The sequence below is a fragment of the Schistocerca piceifrons genome, chromosome 11, assembly GCF_021461385.2.
Source record: "Schistocerca piceifrons isolate TAMUIC-IGC-003096 chromosome 11, iqSchPice1.1, whole genome shotgun sequence".
Lineage (NCBI taxonomy): Eukaryota > Metazoa > Arthropoda > Insecta > Orthoptera > Acrididae > Schistocerca > Schistocerca piceifrons.
This window is the reverse complement of record NC_060148.1, coordinates 49,231,214-49,252,148: the sequence shown is the minus strand read 5'-3', so window position 1 is coordinate 49,252,148 and position 20,935 is coordinate 49,231,214. Positions and strand designations below refer to the sequence as shown.

General features: G+C 46.9%; 1 protein-coding gene across 1 annotated transcript in view; it reads right to left on the bottom strand.

Annotated features, from left to right (window-relative positions):
- Window positions 1-16,371, bottom strand: part of LOC124719659 (putative sodium-dependent multivitamin transporter) — a 176,930-nt gene extending 160,559 nt beyond the window's left edge. The window contains exon 1 of the mRNA XM_047244871.1: window positions 16,302-16,371. Within this exon, the coding sequence (XP_047100827.1) occupies window positions 16,302-16,371 (70 nt within the window). The remainder of the gene's footprint in view (window positions 1-16,301) is intronic.
- Window positions 16,372-20,935: the final 4,564 nt, after the last annotated feature.

The following is a 20,935-nucleotide window of genomic DNA, read 5'->3' as shown; positions in this document are numbered from 1 at the left end:
ATCGACGTGGGAGAGGAAGTCGAAGGGAATAGGAGCGTTGGGGCGGACATAGATGGTGGCGCAGGTAACGGTAAGGCCGGGGAAGAAGAGACTAAGGATCAGGTGTTCGGTGGGGTTGGGAAGGAGAGGTTGGAGCCGAACGGGGATCTGGCGGTGGTGACCAATGGCAACTCCGCCACGCGCAATCGGGAGGGGATTATCGGAGCGGTGGAGGAGGTAGGGCGAAGTGTGGACTGTGTGTTGGGGTTGCAGGAAGGTTTCATTGAGGAGGAAGGCATCCACGCGGTGGGTGGCAAGGGTGTGCAGGAACAGGTTTTTGTTGGCGGGAAGGGAGCGTATGTTGTTGAAAAGGATACGTTGCTGTCGCGCCATGACTGGGATTTAAACGAGGGTGTCAAGACGGGAGAAGGTGAAATGGGCCTGGTTGTTGGAGTAGGTGGCGTACATCTTGAGTTGGAAGATGGAACGGGCAGCAAGGGAGATCTGCTGGAGGGTGTGAGGGCGCTGAAAGGGATGAACATTCTGGAGGACGATGGTGAGGAACCTGATGATGTCCTCAGCGGTGGGTGGGGGACGAAGGGAATTGCCAGGAGGGGTGGGGGCGTCCAGAGGACGGACAGGTACGGTGAGTTCAGGAGTGGTTGGAGGGGGTCGGGCTTTACACTTTTGGGAGTAGGTGGGAGGAATTTGTTGCATATCTTTCACTTTTTTAACGAACGCATCATCACTAGTGTTGCTGAGTATGAAGAACTGTCTTTGGAAATAAACAAGAGACATGAACGGGGTTACCCCTTTGTTAACAGACAATCGATACTCAATAGACGCAGATAAGGTGACTTTTCTTACTTCCAAACGTTTCCTGTTAAGCTTATTATTGCGACATCGAATAAACGCCGTCCGTTGAATGCACTGTTGCCTGGCGTCGCCGACAGATGTCAGCTCGTTACGCTGCCGGGAAAAACTTCCGTCTCCTGTCTCCAATTCCTCTGCAATGCCTGTACGCCGGAGCAAACAACAGGCGAACGACCAGTCATCAGAACAATGATAGTATTCACTACAGTTGGCCTGAACTTACGAACAAGATTTTACGCAGTACGAATGAAAGACAGTACTGTCGGACGAATAATGAGCTAAGGAACACAAGCGATTCTCTTTCTTAGACGCAAACCTCACAGAGCTACACACACACACACACACACACACACACACACACACACATATGCAATAGAGCGCTATTGTAGCGAAATACTTGCAATGAAAAGCCGTGATATCCACACAGGATAGTTGTGTATGTCAGCTGCACTGTTGGTGATGCAGAAAGCAAAGCAGCGAAGGAAAGGAAAAATATGGGCGTCTGAATTTTCACAGAAGCTGACAAATACGTGGCGGCAGTTCACGAGTCATTGAATTACAGCTACAGACTTTATGAGGCGTGTGTCGCAATTTTACTTGTATGTCTGTGGACAATTACTGAATTCGATTTGTTCAGTATTCCGTTTGAAACGGATAAACATACTAAGTGGTAAAACAACAGGGACTATGTAATGGCTACTGTAATGCTTTATACAATATTACTAGTGCCGGTACTTAGACATGAAGTACTGACATGCTGAACTTCTCTAAATTCTGCCAGTAAGCAAGTCCAGCAATCAAATAATTTGCAAAAGGTAATAACAAGCAACGCATTTCTGCTGGGCTGTTTTTCACCTGAAGCTAGAGGGTGTGTAAGAAGAAAATGCCAGTAGGTAGGTCAGTGCAGCTCCCTTTCCTGAGGAGGAGTTGTTGATACCACCTGGGAAGCACCAGGAATTGCTACATCATTCATGTTACCTCAAACATAGCATCCTGAAAGGAACACGGAATTCAAGATACAGATATTTGAAAGCCGATTTTTGGTTATGATATCAATGTCAGCAACGTTCATGGTGATGTGATAGCAATGTGACAATTTTGGACAGCTTGTATTCTGTGATTCGAGCCAGTAAACGATAGATAATTGTAAGTGGGTGTTGGTTGTTTTAGGGGAAGGGGACAAAACAGTGAGGTCGTTGGTCGCATTGGATTAGGGTAGGACGGGAAAGGGGTCTGCCGTGACGTTCAAAGGAACCATTCTGGCATTTGCCTGAAGCGATTTAGGGAAGAAAACACAGAAATCCTAAATCAGGTTGGCGGACACGAGTTTGAACCGCCGTCCTCCCGAATGCGAGTCCAGCGCTCTAACCACTGCGCAACCTCGCTCGGTGTAGTGAGTGTGATGTGGGTGACTGCATGCTCATGAGTTGTGAGATGTGTGATGCTGGTAACTCCCAAGCGCAACTCCACATTCCTCTCAAACCAACCCTCAGATTTCAACAGTTCTCGCAATAAAACGCGAGAGTCGCGAGCTGTAGTATTTCCAGACTTTACCCTTCGGAAAGAGGTGACGCTTTTGCTTTGTTTACAAGGACTATCGAGTTTACAGAACTGCAGCGTAATAATTTTTTACTCTGCTGTTTATTTCTTTCCCTACCCATCCAATCATCAACTTCAGTTACCATAAATTTCAAAACTAAAGAGCTTCTATGACTTTCGTGTTACGATGTCAAGTGCTGGATAAATGCCGTGAAATTGCATTTTTCTTCCAATTGGTTTGGGGTCAGTCCTCCATTGCTTCACTATTCAGATGACGATAGAAGGAAGAAATTAATTTGTTTTCGTCTATGGCAAGCCGTCCACGCTGACTTGTGACGGACCAGTGGTGCAGAAGATTGTGAGACGTGCGATAAGGCTGCGCTCACATTGTCACTGACAACGGTCGTTGGACTCCGTCGCCAAAGGTTGACCTCCAACATCGTCTGACAGCTTGGTCACTGTGCGTCCCACCTGATTCGTTAGTTTTTGACGAGATCGAGGAGGTTAGATTAGGTCAGAACCTATTTTATGTATGAAGTAGGCTATATTCTAACCTACAATGATGGGATGGATACCACGGCGCCTCTGTGCTTGAAGACGAGTGCTGCAGTTCGGCTTTTGCTGTTATAAGATGCACGTAAATCAGCTGCATCTGTCTCGAAACGAACGTGGAGAGTACTGCACACTCCGTCCGCAGTTACTGTAATTACCAGACAAGTTTCACAAACATACGGGATGAAAGATAAACACTGTGCCACAAATATTAAAATCGCTATTATTTTGTGAATCCACTTTCCTACTCTCACCAGCGATTTCAGAAGGGACCAAGACCTTACAAACGAACAGGCCGTAATTGATTTTTTTCATATTTATACACGCGTCGTACGAAAATATGTAGTTTCAGTGATACACAGCACTCATGATCTCTCCAAAACACAGGCGCATAATGGGGCCCCTTAGGGATATGGCAGCAAGAGAGGGGAAGAAAACCCATGTGCACTCCGTGTGCATACCGGGGGGAGTCATTCCAGATGTGGAAAGGGTCCTTCCGGATTCCATGAAGGGTACTGGGTGCACCCATCTGCAGGTGGTCGCTCATGTCGGCACCAATGATGTGTGTCGCTATGGATCGGAGGAAATCCTCTCTGGCTTCCGGCGGCTATCTGATTTGGTGAAGACTGCCAGTCTCGCTAGCGGGATGAAAGCAGTGCTCATCATCTGCAGCATGGTCGACAGGACTTACTGCGGACCTTTGGTACAGAGCCGAGTGGAGGGTCTGAATCAGAGCCTGAGACTGTTCTGGGACCGTGTGGGCTGCAGATTCCTCGATTTGCGCCATAGGATGGTGGGGTTTCGGGTTCCGCTGGATAGGTCAGGAGTCCACTACACGCAGCAAGCGGCTACACGGGTAGCAGGGGCTGTGTGGCGTGGACTGGGCGGTTTTTTAGTTTAGATGGCCTCGGGCAAGTACAGAAAGGGCAACAGCCTCAAAGGGTACGGGGCAAAGTCAGGACACGCGGGGACCAAGCAGCAATCGGTATTGTAATTGTAAACTGTCGAAGCTGCATTGGTAAAGTACCGGAACTTCAAGTGCTGATAGAAAGCACCGAAGCTGAAATCGTTATAGGTACAGAAAGCTGGCTGAAGCCAGAGAGAAATTCAGCCGAAATTTTTACAAAGGCACATACAGTGTTTAGAAAGGATAGATTGCATGCAACCGATGGTGGCGTGTTTGTCGCTGTTAGTAGTAGCTTATCCTGTAGTGAAGTAGAAGTGGATAGTTCCTGTGAGTTATTATGGGTGGAGGTTACACTCAACAACCGAGCTAGGTTAATAATTAGCTCCTTTTACCGACCTCCCGACTCAGCAGCATTAGTGGCAAAACAACTGAGAGAAAATTTGGAATACATTTCACATAAATTTTCTCAGCATGTTATAGTTTTAGGTGGAGATTTCAATTTACCAGATATAGACTGGGACAATCAGATGTTTAGGACGGGTGGTAGGGACAGAGCATCGAGTGACATTATACTGAGTGCACTATCCGAAAATTACCTCAAACAATTAAACAGAGAACCGACTCGTGGAGATAACATCTTGGCCCTACTGATAACAAACAGACCCGAACTTCTCGACTCTGTAAGTGCAGAACAGGGAATCAGTGATCATAAGGCCGTTGCAGCATCCCTGAATATGGAAATTAATAGGAATATAAAAAAAGGGAGGAAGGTTTATCTGTTTAGCAAGAGTAATAGAAGGCAGATTTCAGTCAACCTAACAGATCAAAACGAAAATTTTTGTTCTGACACTGACAATGTGGAGTGTTTATGGAAAAACTTTAAGGCAATCGTAAAATGCGTTTTAGACAGGTACGTGCCGAGTAAAACTGTGAGGGACGGGAAAAACCTATTGTGGTACAACAACAAAGTTAGGAAACTACTGCGAAAGCAAAGAGAGCTTCACTCCAAGTTTAAACGCAGCCAAAACCTCTCAGACAAACAGAAGCTAAATGATGTCAAAGTTAGCGTAAGGAGGGCTATGCGTGAATTCGAAAGTAAAATTCTATGTACCGACTTGACAGAAAATCCTAGGAAGTTCTGGTCTTACGTTAAATCAGTAAGTGGCTCGAAACAGCATATCCAGACACTCCGGGATGATGATGGCATGGAAACAGAGGATGAACGCGTAAAGCTGGAATACTAAACACCTTTTTCCAAAACTGTTTCACAGAGGAAGACCGCACTGCAGTTCCTTCTCTAAATCCTCGCACAAACGAAAAAAATGGCTGACATCGAAATAAGTGTCCAAGGAATAGAAAAGCAACTGGAATCACTCAACAGAGGAAAGTCCACTGGACCTGACGGGATACCAATTCGATTCTACACAGAGTACGCAAAAGAACTTTCCCCCCCTTCTAACAGACGTGTACCGCAAGTATCTAGAGGAACGGAAGGTTCCAAACGATTGGAAAAGAGCACAGGTAGTCCCAGTCTTCAAGAAGGGTCGTCGAGCAGATGCGCAAAACTATAGACCTATATCTTTGACGTCGATCTGTTGTAGAATTTTAGAACATGTTTTTTGCTCGAGTATCATGTCGTTTTTGGAAACCCAAAATCTACTCTGTAGGAATCAACATGGATTCCGGAAACAGCGATCGTGTGAGACCCATCTCGCTTTATTTGTTCATGAGACCCAGAAAATATTAGATACAGGCTCCCAGGTAGATGCCATTTTCCTTGACTTCCGGGAAGCGTTCGATACAGTTCCGCACTGTCGCCTGATAAACAAAGTAAGAGCCTACGGAATATCAGACCAGGTGTGTGGCTTGATTGAAGAGTTTTTAGCAAACAGAACACAGCATGTTGTTATCAATGGAGAGACGTCTACAGACGTTAAAGTAACCTCTGGTGTGCCACAGGGGAGTGTTATGGAACCATTCCTTTTCACAATATATATAAATGACCTAGTAGATAGTGTCGGAAGTTCCATGCGGCTTTTTGCGGAAGATGCTGTAGTATACAGAGAAGTTGCAGCATTAGAAAATTGTAGCGAATTGCAGGGAGATCTGCACCGGATGGGCACTTGGTGCAGGGAGTGGCAACTGACCCTTAACATAGACAAATGTAATGTATTGTGCATACATAGAAAGAAGGATCCTTTATTGTATGAATATATGATAGCAGAACCAACACTGGTAGCAGTTACTTCTGTAAAATATCTGGAGTATGCATGCGGAACGATTTGAAGTGGAATGATCATATAAAATTAATTGTTGGTAAGGCGGGTACCAGGTTGAGATTCATTCTGAGAGTCCTTAGAAACTGTAGTCCATCATCAAAGGAGGTGGCTTACAAAACACTCGTTCGACTATACTTGAGTATTGCTCATCAGTGTGGGATCCGTACCAGATCGAGTTGACGGAGGAGTTAGAGAAGATCCAAAGAAGAGCGGCGCGTTTCGTCACAGGGTGATTTGGTAACCGTGATAGCGTTACGGAGATGTTTAGCAAACTCGAGTGGCAGACTCCGCAAGAGAGGCGCTCTGCATCGCGGTGTAGCTTGCTCGCCAGGTTTCGAGAGGGTGCGTTTCTGGATGAGGTATCGAATATATTGCTTCCCCCTACTTATACCTCCCGAGGAGATCACGAATGTAAAATTAGAGAGATTCGAGCGCGCACGGAGGCTTTCTGACAGTCATTCTTCCCGCGAACCGTACGCGACTGGAACAGAAACTGGAGGTAATGACAGTGGCACGTAAAGTGCCCTCCGCCACACACCGTTGGGTGGCTTGCGGAGTATAAATGTAGACGTAGATGTTCAGAGTGTGGTTAATTATGCTACAGTGGCAGGATGTCCGACTTCGTTGGACGTTTTCTATGTGATAATGAGCACAAAGTAGTTAATTTGCGTTATGGAAGTATATGTTTCTATTATAAACTGAAGGGGCAAAGTAACTGGTGTACCTGCCTAATATGGTGTGGGGCCCCTGCGAGCACGTAGAGGTGGCATAACATGATATGGCATGGACTCAACTAACGTCTGAAGTAGTTCTAAAAGAAAATAACACCATGAACCCTGCCAAGCTGCCCATAATTCCATAAGAGTACACGGGCTTTCAGTGAGGTAACCCGAATAATCAGACAGCTCAACAATGAAGGCGCTCTATCTGGTATGCAGAAGTTCACAAAACGTTGGGAAGCTGTCACTAGCAGAAAAGCTTTGGACAAACGAACAACTACAGTGAAATAATGAGACTGACAGGAAACACACTACAAATTAATAACGCCACGTGCGTAGTGCACAAGATTGCGAGTGACACGATCCGCAAGAAGGAGAAAGTGAAGTAAAATATGCAAGTGTTACCACCTAAACTTGAATTACAATGACAAAATCCTGTTTGGCAGTTAAAATTTAAAACGTAAATTTGTAGCTTTAGAAAAATACAAAGATTGCATGTATATATCTACAGGATAAAAAATATAAAGGAATTAACATTTAGAGAAAAGGGCTACCTGAGGGGAGTTCAATTTGAGGGCTCAAATAAACTGATCAAACACTTAACATAAACAAAGCCAACTGAAGCATAAAAACTGGCTGGAAATGCATCATGTAAAAATACATAAATTAATACACAGTAAAAAAAAAGCAATTTCAATGCAGAATAACTAAAGTAAAGAAACTGGCTAAGTAAATATTTCAAAAATTGACATCGTGGTGTCAAGGTAGTTCTGATCCTTACTAATCAGCTGATCATTAAACAGGTGATCATTAACTCCATATCCATGTTTGATAATTTACAATTCTTCTAGAAGTCCACAACAAAACCCAGCACAATCTTATGACTGGTGGGAAGTTTAAGACTTTGGCCAGATGAAGCAGCATTCTGCCTCTGTTGAGAATTTTAAGTCAACAGGGCATCGACCACCCATGCTGTGGGATCTCCAGATTCTGAATTATGCCAGAAAGTGGCAAAAAAAGTGACCTTCTTGTTAAATTGGAAGAATCAGAATTACTTTGACATCCTGATGTGAGTTTTTAAAAAATTTTGGTTTGGGTTATTCTTCTTTTAAGTTGCTTTTTCCTATATATTGTTCAGTGTATTTTTATATTATGCATTACGTGCAATTTTGGTTCTATGGAAGCCGTTTCTTATATAAACCATTTATTATTGATTTTTCTTTTAACTTGTTCTCCCCTTGGGTGTGCCACTCTTCTGATGATGTCTATTATTTCATATGTTCCAATGCACAACGCTTTTTCTTGCTAAGGTCGCAGAAAAACATATGGACTGATGCAAGACAAAGCATAGTCTACTGGAACATAGTGCAGGAGCTGACGACATGCTATTGATGAATACATAAACGTAACTGGAAACGTCAGCCATGTGAAGATGGGCACAGATTCCCAAGGCCAGTTATGGCACTGAAATAAGGCACTTCGAAACTGTTTATACAGTATCTGTGTCTTCACAATACTATGCCCTTCAGAACGGCATGCAAATCTGAAGGAACAGGCACTGTCATTGACAATTATAGCAGTGGTGAACATTAGGGATTTAAGTCCCAGACAGGAACAAATTTTCACGTGTCACACACATCTGACATCAATGTATAACCGCAGTAAGCGAAGCTATTTTGTAATGTTTACCACTGCTGTAATGGCCAGTGAGGTTTCTGCTCTCTCAGATGTGTATAGATGTTTGAAGGAATATACTGTAAATATACGGTCACTGTATAAACACAATATTGGAACAATCAATGATGTATCTATTCCTCTACCGTAAAAATCACGAGGTAACACACACAAAATAATACTATGCATGAAATGGCAAAATGAGACATAAATCAATAGATGAAAATCCTGAGCAGGTTTGATGGCCCTGCCCTGGCCATAATGCTCCAAACATTCTCAGTTGGGGAGAGAACCAGCGGCTATGGTGTCCAAGATAGGGTTTGACAACCACAAAGACAAGCACTTGAAACTCTCACAGTGTACAGGCATATAATGTTGCTGAAATGTAAGCCCAGGGTGGCTTGTTATGAAGGGAAACAAAATGGTGCATAGAATCTCCTCGACTTATCTCTGTACTGTATGGGTGCCACAGATGGCAACCAGCGGGGCTCTGCTATGAAAAGACATGGCACCCCAGACCATATAGTTCTCAGGCCACATGGTGGGCGACGTTCAGGTTGGCATCCCACAGCTGTCCAGGGCGTCTTGAAACACTTATCAGACCTGGAATTTCGTTGACTGGAGTAGAATTGTCTTCAGTGACGAATCCCACTTGTAACTGAGCCTGGATGAGGAGTAAAGAAGTGTCGGGAGGCGCTACATACAGCCATGGGATACCAATCTGACTGTCACCCACCACAATGACCGTCAATGTGGAGCCGCGGTCCACGGTTCCATTTCATTTTGGAGTAGGACCCCTTTGGTTGTCATCCACAGTACTGTTAGAGCACAGTCGTATGTGGGTGATATTCTATGCACCCATTTGTAGCACTCTACGGAAAGGCATCCTTGGCTTACATTTCAGCAAGATAATGCACATCTGCACATAGCGATAGTTTCTACTGCTTGTCTTCATGCTTGAAAACCCTTCCTTGGCCAGTGAGGTCGCAGGTTCGCTCCCATCTGAAAACGTATGTAACATTATTGGCGAGGCCATCTGACCAGCTCAGGATTTTGATGAGCTAAAGCGCCAACTGGACAATATATGGCTCGACATCCCTCAAGAGGACATCCAACAAATCTATCAATCAATGCCAAGCCAAATAACTGCTAATATAAGGACCAGTGGTAGACCAACACTTTACTGACTTGCTCAATTTGTGGAGCTCTTTCTCTTGAATAAGTCGACCAATTTTTCTACAGTTGTGGCCATTTGGTAGGCTGTACATGTACATAATGTCTACGACTTTCAGTCCCAAGTGGACAATTTCTTCGAGGTGAGTATAAGGGTTGTGACTATGTGACACGTGTAAGTTTCGATTGATACTGGAAGTGTGCTCCGGTAGTTGTAGTTCTTAAGGCGAGCACTTGTGGTAAGCGACAAATCTGTGTTCGAATCCTGGTCTGGCACAAATTTTCTTCTGGTCCAAATGGCAGATGTCAATATAGTGTCTCAGTACGTGAAGTTATTTTGTAACATTTCGGAAGTATTCGTAGCTAGCTGCATTATTCAGCAACAAGAAATGCTTTTTTTTTTGCCATAATACTGTTCATTCCGTTCAACTGCTCTTCATAGCCTTTTGCTGTCTCTGAGATAAATAAAATATCATTAAAAAACCTCAATGCCTTTGTTGTTTGTCCCAGAACTTTAATTTCGCTCACAAATTACTCCTTGGTTTCCTTTTCTCCTTACTCAGTGTACAGACTGAATAACACCAGTCGTACACTACAACCCACTTTTCCCCCTTAGCCACCGCTTTCCTCTCACATTCTATGACTTTTGCAACTGCAGTCTGGTTTCTGTACGTGTCTTGAATAATCGTTCACTCCATTTTCTAAAAATCTGTGATACCTTCAAACTTCAAAGTTTGGTATATAAGTAAAAATTTTTACAATCTCTTGCTAAATCGGCCAATGTTACGAGAAGAAGAGTATAATATATTATTTCTCAAGACAACAAATATTTTGTGAACATGTACTAATTGTACACAGCCGAATGTGGTATTACTAGAAATAGTTTTATTTGGCACTGCATACCAATGTAGTGCTATGACTTACTATTTTTTTTAAATTTTAATGCAAAAGATAATTTTAGCTATTGTAGACAAAAGGGCATCATGGATGTCCAGGTTCATACCTCTATTTTACGAAGCTAACCCATTAATCACGAATTAGAGACGGTTTTTCTATACAATCTTATCACAAATGCCTTTTCATTTGTTTTAAAGTGCTTATTAACTCGATAATTTGTACACAGCATTGTCATAAACAATAACCATGACCACTAAGGTAGTCCAATATCTCTGGCCATCGTGCAAGTAGACGTTTCAAAACGAATATACTTTCCGAATTGCTAAATATATTTGTCATTGTTGCCTTGAATTGTAATTTACGTATTGCTCCCTCGGCCTAATGTGCTTATTGTAACTGAAAATGTTTGTCGACTTAAAGTTTTAGGTACAACTAAAACAGGAGTTACGAGGAAATCTAGAAGGTTTCAGACCATGGAGAAATTGTGAAGAGCAGATCATTAGTTTAAAGTTGATTATGGTGTGCTGTAGGAGACAGAACAAATCTATGGCAATAACGTTTGTAAACTTTAAGAAGCCATCCAATGTCTCCATGGAAGTCCAGTTTTAAAAATTCTAAGAAATCTAAGACTTTATCCAAAATTAATTAAAGTAGTAGAACTTACTCTAAACAACGCTAAATTGAAAATAAGGCTTAGAGAAAAAAATTCTGAAACATTCCTCATAAAAACAGGCCTATTACCATTACTGTTCGACTGAGCACTGGAATATGTAATGAGAGAATGTTACAAGAATAACGCAAAGAACATAACAACTGGAAGTGTGAAAACTGATAAAAGCTTAAACTGCTTGGGATTTATTGCTGATATTATGCTACTAGTCAAGAACGTTCAAGAAACTACTAAAGTAGTTAAATCATTAAAAAATAACACAGAAACTCATTTTGATTGACATGCCGCAGCACTTAACGCCTTACAACATCGTCAATCTAATTGCCGGTTCGCACCTAACGGCACAAACCCTCCAAAAATAGATCCTTTTACTGTTATATTCACGTACCCTTACTTTTTTTTTTTTTGTGGTGGTGCTGAAGTCTGATCAACTTCGTTGATTTTTACTTCTGTAGGGAATGGAAGGGATAAAAATTCTCTCTTTATTTATTTATTCTTCTTTCAGCTTTAGTTTGGGCACACAGAAGGGTCCTTTAACTCGCTGCTTTTGGTGTGTGTTTGAAAACATGTGCGTAGAAGTGCTAAAGGACGATATGTCCTTAAATTATGGAGAATTCCGTAGGGATATTATTTATGGAGGCTCAAATACTATCGCCTTCGGTACTTTGTATTTGTGGTTGCGTAAGGGTTCTACCGCACCTAATGTGGTGAGTTGTGGTGTACTGTCACGTATCAAGTCCAACTTCCGAAATAAGGTTCGTGCCTTCTCCTTGACCTTGTCTGAGAGGTAAGATTCGCTTAAGGCTCGATGAATGTCATGATTTCGGATCCACCATTGGGCTCCTGTGATCCATCGTAGGCATCTGCTTTGTACAACCTATAACTTCTTGTAGTTAGTTGCACACGTAGTACCCCAAGAGGTCGATCCATACAAAATAGATGGTTCGACTGTGGCGTGGTACAACTGGAGTTTCGTGCGTTGGCTGAGGTATGAGCTCTTCAGAAATGGGAGGAGAGCTCCCAACATTTTGAGGCCAAACGTCTTCTTCTCCATAATGTGATGACTATACAACAGTTTGTCGTCTAGATGCACTCCCAGGTATTTTACAGTTGTTGCCCAGGGGAGTGGCTGGTCTGATATCCGCAGGCGGTCATTGTCGATGGGTCTCCGACGTGTGAAGACAATAACTTTTGTTTTTTCTGCATTGATCATTATTTTGTTCATGTGGGTCCAGTGGTCCACTACATCTAGTTGGCGCTGCATCCGTGTGACGAGGTGGTCCATTCTGGTGCCTGCAGTCAGGAGCGCTGTGTTGTCGGCATAGAAACTGGCAGTAACATGTGGCACCGTCGGGAGGCCGTTAATATATAAATTAAACAGCAGTGGAGAGATGACCGATCCTTGTGGAAGTCCTTCAAGGACAGGCCGTGTTGTTGAATTCTTGTCATCAATGCGAACATATAATCTGCGATCCTGAAGAAAATTGTCAAGAAGTTTTAAATAGCAATCTGGTAGGGGAGTGGTACGTCGGAGCTTGACGATCAAGTTGCGTCGCCATACTTTATCGTAAGCCTTCTCTATATCGAGAAAGACTCCAATAGTATGTCGTTTCTTGTTGAAATTGTCTTGGATAGATTCCGTGATGCGCAGTAGTTGTAACTCAGCCGATAGCTTCGCCTGGAAGCCAAACTGCTCCAGTCGGATGATGTTGTGTGCCACAAGGATGTCCAGCATGCGTTTCAGTAGGACACGTTCCAGTACCTTTCCCAGCGTTGGCAGTAAACTTATGGGCCTGTAGCTGTCAGGGTGTGAGAGATCCTTGTCCGGTTTTGGTATTGGCACTATTCTGGCAATCTTCCATGCCTCTGGGAAGTATCCAGTCCTGAGGCAGCTGTTCACTATCCGGGTGAGAAGCACAACAGGCTTTCTCGGGAGGTGTTTCAATTCCATATTGCTGATTCTATCTGCTCCAGGTGAGGTGTGTTTACTATACTTGATAATCCTCCGAATTTCCTCCGGCGTTGTCAGCTGGGGCATAGTGTTAGTCGGGGCGTCCCGAATAGCTTCCCATTCCGCCGCTGGGTCCTCCTCTGCACGGTGGAGTGCATCATCTCCATCCTCCGTGGGGGGTGTAGTCATCTGTTGCTGGTATGTATCCGCATACAGCTCCGCCTGCGCCAGTGAGTCGTACAAGAGGCCATGGGGTCCTCGAATTGCCCTTTTGGGGGGCTGTTGCTGTCTGAGACTTTTAACTATTCGCCATTCATCTTTGGTGCGTAATAGAAAGTTGTCCATTTTGATTTCCCACGTGTGTTGCTTCCAGTCCTGAACCTTCCGCCGGAGTTCTCGGGTTAGTCTGTGAGTTTCCCGTCTATCGTCTGGATGGTGGTAACGGACCCATCGCTTCCGACAGCGATTGTGCCTTGTCTTAAGCTCCTGCAGTGGTGGTGGAAACTCGTCATAATTGACTTCTGGTTGCAGGTGCTCCGTGAGTGCACGTTGTTTCGCACTGGTAATCTTCTTCGTGAGTACTGCGACTGCCACATCAATCGCTTCTCTGGTAGTAACAACCTGGGTTGGTCGCACATTGTTGTTGAGGTACGCTTGGAACTGCTGCCAGTCGTAAGTTCTTGTCGTCGGCAGTGGGAGTTGCAAAGTAGCCCTCTCTATGAGTCCTAACACCGGTCTGTGGTCCAACGAAAGATCATCCAGCGTCCGCAGATGGAGATTTGGGTTGATGTTCTTGATTATGGCGATGTCTAGAACATCAGCGTCTTGTGTCTGGACGTAAGGTATCCTCGTCGGTTCCCGTGGTCCATGGATGGAAACATGTAAATTCTCAGCCAGTGCAAACAACATATGTCCTTTTGGGTTAGTCTTACGGGAATTCCAGGCAACATGTTTACTATTAAGATCCCCTCCAAGGAGGGTCTTGTCATAACCCTCTGTAACGGAGTAAAGATCTTCTGGGTGGAGAGGCTTGTTCGGGCTAAGGTAAGCCGCAATACAGGTAATGTTTCCGAGCGTCGTGTGGATTGTTACTGCCGTGGCCTCTAAAGTCTGGAGTTGGGGTAAACGTTCTTGGTGGTGACGAATACATTTTTTGATTAGAACTGCGGTCCCTCCACCCCGTTGGTCCCGTCTGTCCGTCCGGTAGATGTGCATGTTCCTCAAGCGGAGGTCGGTTGACTCGCGGAGATGTGTTTCGGAGACAAATGCTACGTCTATCTTGTGGCGATGTAAGAAGTCCGTGAATTCTATTTTCTTCAGTTTCAGGCCGTTGGCATTCCAAATGCAGAAGTTAAGACTCCTCGCGTGATGCCGTCTATCCATTTAGGGTGTCTGAAAAGCTGTCAGTACGCTTTCTACAAGCGAGAGGATAGACGTCAGCTTCTGCTGGAGGGCGGTGAGTAGTTGAAGAATATCTGTTAACGCTGGTGTAAAGGTGGTCGACCAGGCAGATGACGTCTCCGCTGGTGTTGGAGTCGGCGGATGGGCATGTATTGCTTCGGAGTACGAGCGCTGTTGTTTTGTCTGTCGTAGAGTCACTCTGGGTGCTGGTTGTGGTCGAGAGGCGATTGTTTCCACAGGGAGAGGTGCCGCTTGTTGTTGGGTGGCCGGAATCGCTGCCATGAGCGAGTTCTTAAAAATTATAGGCCGTTGTGGGGTCGACTTCTTTGGTGTCCTTCTAGTATATTTCCGTAGGAGTTCTTGAAATTTGGGGCAGCCACAGAAGGTCGCTGGATGTTCTTGTTCACAATTGGCGCACTTTGGGAGCGCCGTCCTAGGATGGGTACAATTCAATGATTTATGGGATCCACCGCAGCGGACGCAGCGTGCTGGCATGCTGCAGTAGTTCGCTGTATGCTCGAAACGTTGGCAATGTCGGCACTGGACTGGTCATTCTTTACTATTATAGGTTTCGATTATCACTCGTGTGTAGAGCAGGTATTTGACATCATATATCTTGTCACAGTCTTTTCCGGATGGGAGGGTGACTCGGTACACAGGTTGCGGTATCAATTGTTTCGTCTTCTCGTCGCGTTCCTTAAATTGGTAGACTTGTAGCACTTTGAAGCCTTTTTCCTTGAGGGCATAGTGAAGTTGTTCTTCGGTAACTTCCGCCGGAAGGCGTTTGACAACTACTTTCAGTTCCCTGTCGTCTGGTGCTTGATGTGTAAAATAGGAGAAGTTGTGGTTCGTGAAGAATTTTATTGCACGCCTTTGGTCTTCGAAGGACTCAAAGTGGTATTTGATGCGGTCCTTTTGGTATATAGCTTTAAGGTTGCCCTCTAGAAGTCCGTTGAGCGTTTCATTGAGGTGAACGTAATCCTTTGTGTAATAAATTGTGACTGGGGGTACTTTGCGAAGCACATTCTTGTCTCTGTCCACGGCTTCTGCGGCATTAGAAGTTTGTACCTGCGGCTTGTTGGTGGTTGATAGAGGCGCAGCTTGAGGTATCAGTGGGGCGAATAGGTTCGTTGTGGCGATGGTCTCCGTTCGTCTCTTAGCCGGGTTGGCTAAATCCTTGGCTAATGCGTTGCTTCTGCGCCGTTTGTTGTGTACGAGCGCAAAGTCCCCCTCTACGTGTAGGAAGTCGTTGTCGTTGTCTGCTGGAAGGGCCGCTGCCATCTCCGCGTCGTCGACCGTTTGGTGGGAATGCTGTGATTCGACATCTGAGTCCACAGATGGAGATGCCAGACAGGTGTCGTTATCCTGCTCTTGTGTTTCCCGTGAATAGCGGATAAGGCGTTGTATGTCCTTCAGCGTTTCTTTGTCCTCCTCCCGACATATATCGAGTTTTCTGGCGTAGTCCTGGCGGTCGTCTTCATTGCTGCGTCCTTCGTGATGTGATGTATGGCCGACGTCCGAATACGGTTTCGTCGTGTGGTGTGTAGTTTTCTGCGGTCGAATAGCGCCTGTCGATCGTCGTTCTATCCTGTCATGAACCGGTGCCGTAGCCTGGGTCGTCAACCTGGGATCCGTCCTGTGTGGAGCGGCGCTGGAGCGTCCGGCGGGCCAGGCCCAACCGACCGACCAGCGGCCGACTCCAGCGCGTCCGGGGCGGCTGCCCCGGCCGCGCGCGCATCGTCCTCGCTCGTCGGCATCGCGAACTCGACTCTGCGTACCCCTACTTTTATTTTATTTTTATTTTTATTTTTTTATTTATTGTATTTCAATTCCCCATCGGGGCGGGCTGGCAGCAGCATATGCGCTGCTCTTCAGCCGAAAGACATAGAACAAAACAATAGAAGACATTTAAAAACAGCAAAGGAGAGAAGAAGGCGAACATAGATATAAAAAGGGAGAACATCATGGAAGGCAATAGACAAAGAAAAAAACGGGGTGACTGTAAAATGGAGATAAAAAACTGTTTAAAAGTAGCACACACAAAAAGCCACACACTGCGACGATTAAAAGAACACAAGGCACAGTATGACTGGAGCATAAAGGTGTTGACGGATGGCATAGCACACAACGTAACACTGACGGCGAACCTCAAGGCAGTACACAATTAAAATCACACCTCTTGACGCACACGAGAAACAGCACTAAACACAACACTGATGTGGCACACTGATGATGATCAATACAGAGGATCTGCCAGGTTCAAGGAGATGAGGGAGACCTGAAGAAGGGAGGGAGGGGAAGAGATGGGGGAGGGGAATGGGGGGCGCGCGGAACAGGGCCAGGTAGGGAGGGTTGTGGGAAGGAGAGAGGCAAGTATGGGGTGCAGGGTCTCAGGGGAGGGGGGTATGGAGGAAAATCCGCTCTGGGAGAAGGAGGAAAGAGGAGAAGGGGACCCTGGGGAGGGGGGGGGGGAACAAGGCCGGGTTATAGTTGGAAGGAAGGGTATATGTCACGGCGAAGTTCGTCATCCGGGAGGGGGAGGCGTTGGAAATTGCCCTGATGAAGGAGATGGAGGGTGTGGAGGTGGAGAGAGGGAGGGATACAGCGATAGAGGCGCGGCAACGGGCAGGGGGTGGAGAGGAAGGAGGAAACCAGAGGGTGGGGGGGATCAACCCTGCGTACAATGTAAAGGATGCGGAGATGTTGGAGGAACAAGAGGAGGTGGGGGAAGGGGATCAGTTCATACAGGAGCCGTGTGGGGGAAGGAAGGCGGATACGGAAGGCAAGGCGGAGCGCATGGCGTTCAAGGATTTGGAGGGCCTTGTAAAAGCGGGTGGGGGCAGAGATCCAGGCGACGCTGGCATAACAGAGGATAGGACGGATGAGGGATTTGTAGGTGGGGAGGATGGTAGAAGGATGCAATCCCCATGTCCGGCCGGACAGGAGTTTCAGCAGGCGGAGGAGGGAATGGGCTTTCTGCTGGATGGTTAGGAGATGAGGGGTCCAGGTGAGGTGTCGGTCAAGGGTGAGGCCAAGGTATTTCAGGGTGGGGGTACTGTTGAATTTTTTTTTTTTTCATTTATTGAATTTCAATTCCCCCCCAAGGGGGCGGGCTGGCAGCAGCTGAGTATACCGCTCTTCAGCCGACAGATTTTGTGACAAAGATCAAGAGAACAAATAATAAAAACAGGCGATAAAATCGGAGACTTAGAGAGTAACAAGGCGAAAAGAAATCGTGGAACTTAAAACAACAACACAGGGATGATGACGCTAGTAAAAATACATACGAAGCAGACAGGGAAAACAATAGACAATTAAAAAAACACGGCGACAGTCTGGATTCTGTTCGCAAAGGACATAAATTTCACACCTAGCGACAGCATGGTTTCTGTTCGCAACACGAGAAAGACAAACAACACTGAATAGTCACTGGAACACTGCACTAAAAAGTTGGCAAATGTGACACCACAGTCGAGAGCAGGTGGGGGGAAACTGGACAGAAGATGGGAAAACAAAAAAGGGGGGAAAGGAGAGTAAAAGCGAAGGGGGGATCCGGGAAAGGAGCTGAAGGAGGATGAGGACCCATAAGAGGGGTGGGGGGCAGACGCGACAGGGAGTGGGGGAGGCAGAGGAGGGGAATACAAAAGGACTGGGGGGGAGAAGAGAGGTAGGGAGAGGTTTAGTGGGGAGGAAACAGGACGGAAGGGGGGGGAAGAGGGAGCCCAGGGAAAGGACAGAGGAAAGGAGGGGAAGGGAGGATCAGAGTTGATAGGAAGGATAAATGGAGGGAGAGAGGGCATCATCCGGGAGGGGGAGTTGACGGAAGCCACCTTGGGAAAGGAGATGGAGGGTGTAGAGATGGAGGGTAGGGGGGACACAACGGTGAAGACGTGGCAGGGGGCGGGGATGGGAGAGGAGAGGAGCAACCAGGGGGTGAGGGGGTTCAAGACGGCGGGAGGTGTAGAGGATGCGGATATGTTAATGAGATCATAGAGGATCCGCGTGGGGGACGGGAGGCGGATAAGGAAGGCGAGGCGGAGTGCATGAAGCTCAAGGATCTGGAGGGACTGATAGAATTTGGGGGGGGCAGATATCCAGGTAGGACTGGCATAACAGAGGATGGGACAGATGAAGGATTTGTAGGTGTGGAGGATGGTAGAGGGGTGCAACCCCCATGTCCGGCCAGAGAGGAGTTTGAAGAGTCGGAGGTGGTTGTGGGCTTTGGATTGGATGGAGCGGAGATGAGGTATCCAGGTGAGGTGATGGTCAACGGTGAGGCCAGGGTAGGTGAGGGTGGGGGTGAGACCCCTACTTATGTCTTTCTCATTTTTAACGAACATGTCACCACAAATATTGCTGAGTGTGAAAAATTGTCTTTGTAAATAAAAAAGAGACACGGATGAGTTTACCACCTTTGTTAAGAAGCTAAATATATTCAATTGCAGTAGATAAGGAGGTTTTTGTTATTTGCAACCATTTCCTGGTGAGCTTCTTATTTCGACATCGAATAATCGGCCGTAGGTTGAAAGCTCTGTTGCTTGGCGTCACCGACAGATGTCAGCGCGGCAGGCCTGCCGGGGAAAACATGGCGAGCCTTTCACCTCCACCTCCTGTCGCCGTCTGCTCTGCAGTACCTGTATAGCGGAGCAAACACAGACTAATTGCAGTGAACACTAGCATTATTCTATGGAGGGATGAATGCAGATGCTCTGCTGGTAAACCTAATATATTTTCTTGATGTTCTGTTAACATTTACTAAGTGAACATATGGCCTTCTTGAATACAGTGCAATAAATGCACATAAATCAATACGCAACTCAGTTTATTGTAATATTCATTCGAGGGTTGGATTCCCTCACTTCCTCATCGAGGACTCGCACTGCCTGGGCTACTCTCAGGGTGTATCTTCGACGTGGAAGAGCCACAACCGTACTTGTCGCGTTGTTGCCCGTGTGCACGCCGTCACTGCTGCCCGCCGCCGCCGCCGCCGCTTGGTCGCCGTCTGTCGGTGTTCGCCGCTTCCTCTTCTGCCGCCGCCACCTGGTCGCCGCTTCTTCCGCCGCCGCCGCCGCCGCCGCCGCTGTCGCCGTCTCTTGGTGCTCGCCGCTTCTTCTGCCGCCGTCTCTCGGTGCTCGCCGTTGCCGCCGTCTCCCGGTGTTCGCTGCCGCCTGCTATCATGGACGCCCCAACTACCACCATCATCTACACCTCTCCTTCACCTGCCCCCACTGTAACGTCATGGAGTGCTTCCTCTGGGATTCACTCGTCTCATGCACCTCCCCTACTCACAGTCTCCTCCCCATCTATCTCCTCTCCATCGATGTATCCCCACCTGTATGTCACTCCTGCTCCTACCCCTGCTACTGCCCCTGCTGCTTCTCCCGCTCCTGCCTCTGCCCCTGCTCCCAACCCCCCTCCCGCTCCTGTCGCCCGCCGAGACGACTTTCCTCCTCTCCCCCCTGCAACTACCACTGCTTCCCCTGCCAGATTCTCCGCCCGCCGCGCCACAGTCGCCGCCACAGAGCGCCCTACCCTCTCATCTGGTGCTACTGCCTCACAGGAGGGCCCTGCCTCCCACCACCTCTCCATCCATCCAGTCCCTCCTCCCTCCTCCCAGGCAACACCCGCCAAAAAATCTTCCAAACGGCCCAGTGGCGACCTCTCCTCTACTCCTTCCTCCAAAAAGCCACTGTCCGCCCCACCTTCCACTGACCCCGCTATGGATACCACCCCACCTCCCTCCTCTCCAGCCCCCTCCCTGTATACCTTTGTCCTAGCCAACCCTGATCCGAAATTCCTGGATGCCAGCACCCTCACCCTTGAAATCCGGAAGTACATCCCCAGTGCACCTATCACCCAACTTATCCCTCGCACAGACTCTGTTCTCATCAAGTCTCCCTCTCCGTCCTTCCATACTGATCTCCTCCGGCGCCTTCCCCGCATCACCTTTGGGCCCCACGCATCCCTCACCACGTTCCTTACATCCTCCTCTCCTCGTCAACCCCAACCACCTCGTCGTCCGCCGACCCTCACTGCCGTCATCACAAAACTCAGCCCTGTGGTCACAGAGGCTGAGGTGTTGGCGGAACTGAATGCCCACCCCTCCCTGGAAGTCTGCTCTGCCCGCTGTATTTACAACTCCTCTGGCCCTACTTTCCTCATGCGTATCTTTACAGAGTCCGCCTCCTCCATCGACCACCTCCTCACGCAGGGAGCCCTGATTTTCAACTGCCGCCACCCTGTTGACCCGTCCCGTTCCCCTCCTCAATCCTACTGCTGCCAGCGTTGTCTTCTGTACAATGACCACCTCACCCAAAACTG